General features: G+C 38.9%; 1 protein-coding gene across 1 annotated transcript in view; it reads right to left on the bottom strand.

Moving 5' to 3' along the window:
* The window catches only part of Ssb (Sjogren syndrome antigen B), a 14,267-nt gene that overhangs the window by 10,392 nt on the left and 2,119 nt on the right, over window positions 1-1,756 (bottom strand). Inside the window, exon 2 of the mRNA XM_013346013.2 lies at window positions 992-1,083. Within this exon, the coding sequence (XP_013201467.1) occupies window positions 992-1,057 (66 nt within the window). The 5' untranslated portion in view covers window positions 1,058-1,083. The remainder of the gene's footprint in view (window positions 1-991; window positions 1,084-1,756) is intronic.

Genomic DNA, 1,756 nt, shown 5'->3' with positions numbered 1-1,756 from the left:
TTGGAGCCTGTCCTGGAACTAGCTCTGTAGACCAGGCTGGTCTCAAACTCACAGAGATCCGCCTGCCTCTGCCTCCCAAGTGCTGGGATTAAAGGCCTGCGCCACCACCACCCGGCTTTTCACATCATATTACAAGTATTACTGCCGTTTACATTTTATAGACTTGGGAATTGAAATGGAGAAATGGTTATAAATAAAGCAACACTAGTTTTTAGTGTTACCTTTGGAATGTCTGTAAATTTTTTAAATTGTTTTGTTCCAACATAATATCTTTATTGATTATCTGGGAATTTCACATCATGCACCCCGATCACACATACTTCCCAGTGTCCCAGGCCTGACTCTCACCCTTATGACACCCCCCCCCACCTAAAAAAGGATAAAAAGTCCAGTTTGTGTTACCCGTATACTAACTGGAGTACAGTCAAACTCCCAGTTGCCAGCCCCTTAAAATAAACTGAGTCCTTGCCCACCTGCACCCCTGCCAGAACCCATCAATTGTGAAGAGCTTCACTTCAGTATCCTTACCACACTCTTTCTTTCTTTCCTTCCTTCCTTCCTTTTGATTTTTTGTTTTGAGACAGGGTTTATCGTGTAACAGCCCTAGCTGTCCAGGCACTACTTTTGTAGACCAGGCTGGTCTTGAACTCACAGAGATCTACCTGCCTCTGCCTCACAAGTGTTGGGATTAAAGGCGTGCGCCACCACCACTCAGCCCTTATCACAATTTTTAAGAGTTCTCTTTAGTGGTTTTCTGTTTAGGCTATTTCTTTTCTTTTTTAGGGGATGGAGGAAAGGCTATAATTCTTGAGTTTCCTAACTTGGCCCCAATAATATGAATATATTTACATTAACTTCAAGAACCAGAACTAAGCCAAATGTTTAAATAAGTCCACTTATGAACATTTGATGTTTTGTTTTTCATCTTAAGGCCCCACATTTCTTTTGAAGGAATATATAATTTTGCAATTTAACAACATAAGAATCCTACCTCAATTTGATGACAGATTTTGGCCTCCAGAGCAGCCATTTTTTCATTATCTCCATTTTCAGCCATTGTGGCTATCTGTAAAACTTCTCACACTGGAAGAAAAAGGTTATTATTATTTTTATTTATTTATTTTTTTATGTGCAAGCCATTTTATTAAGGCTCATCTCATGAGACAATCCATTAGGAGGAAAGGGGTCCCACAAACAGGCAAAAGAGTCAGAGACACCCCATTCACCCTGGTAGGAGTCCTACAGAAACACCCAGCTTACACACAACCATCGCTTATTTGCAGAGGACTATTATTTTTATATAAAATAGTCAAAACAACAAAGAGAAGGATTAAAAACCACTCTTTTATTAAATCTCAAGAATTTCTAATTTTACAGGTTGTTTCCCTATGAATTCCCATGTATCTCAAAAAAGCAATACCTTGTATTATGGATGGAAAAATTAAAGGTCAACAACCTGCTATTCCTTTCAGTAAATCACACTTCCTATTCTATTTTGTTATCTTTTTCCCCAACAATAGTAAATTTAACTGTGAATAAAGGAATGTATATCCTATGCAATAAAAGAACAAAATCCTAATCATGATAAACAATTATAATGCTGTGTGATAAACTCTACAAGTAATTTTGGTTTAATGGAACATTAAGAAAAATATTTACAAGCCGGGCGATGGTGGTGCACGCCTTTAATCCCAGCACTCGGGAGGCAGAGGCAGGCGGATCTCTGTGAGTTCGAGACCAGCCTGGTCTACAGAGC

This window comes from Microtus ochrogaster, chromosome 4 (assembly GCF_000317375.1).
Source record: "Microtus ochrogaster isolate Prairie Vole_2 chromosome 4, MicOch1.0, whole genome shotgun sequence".
Lineage (NCBI taxonomy): Eukaryota > Metazoa > Chordata > Mammalia > Rodentia > Cricetidae > Microtus > Microtus ochrogaster.
The sequence above is the reverse complement of the archived record's forward strand: the minus strand, read 5'-3'. Positions and strand labels throughout refer to the sequence as shown.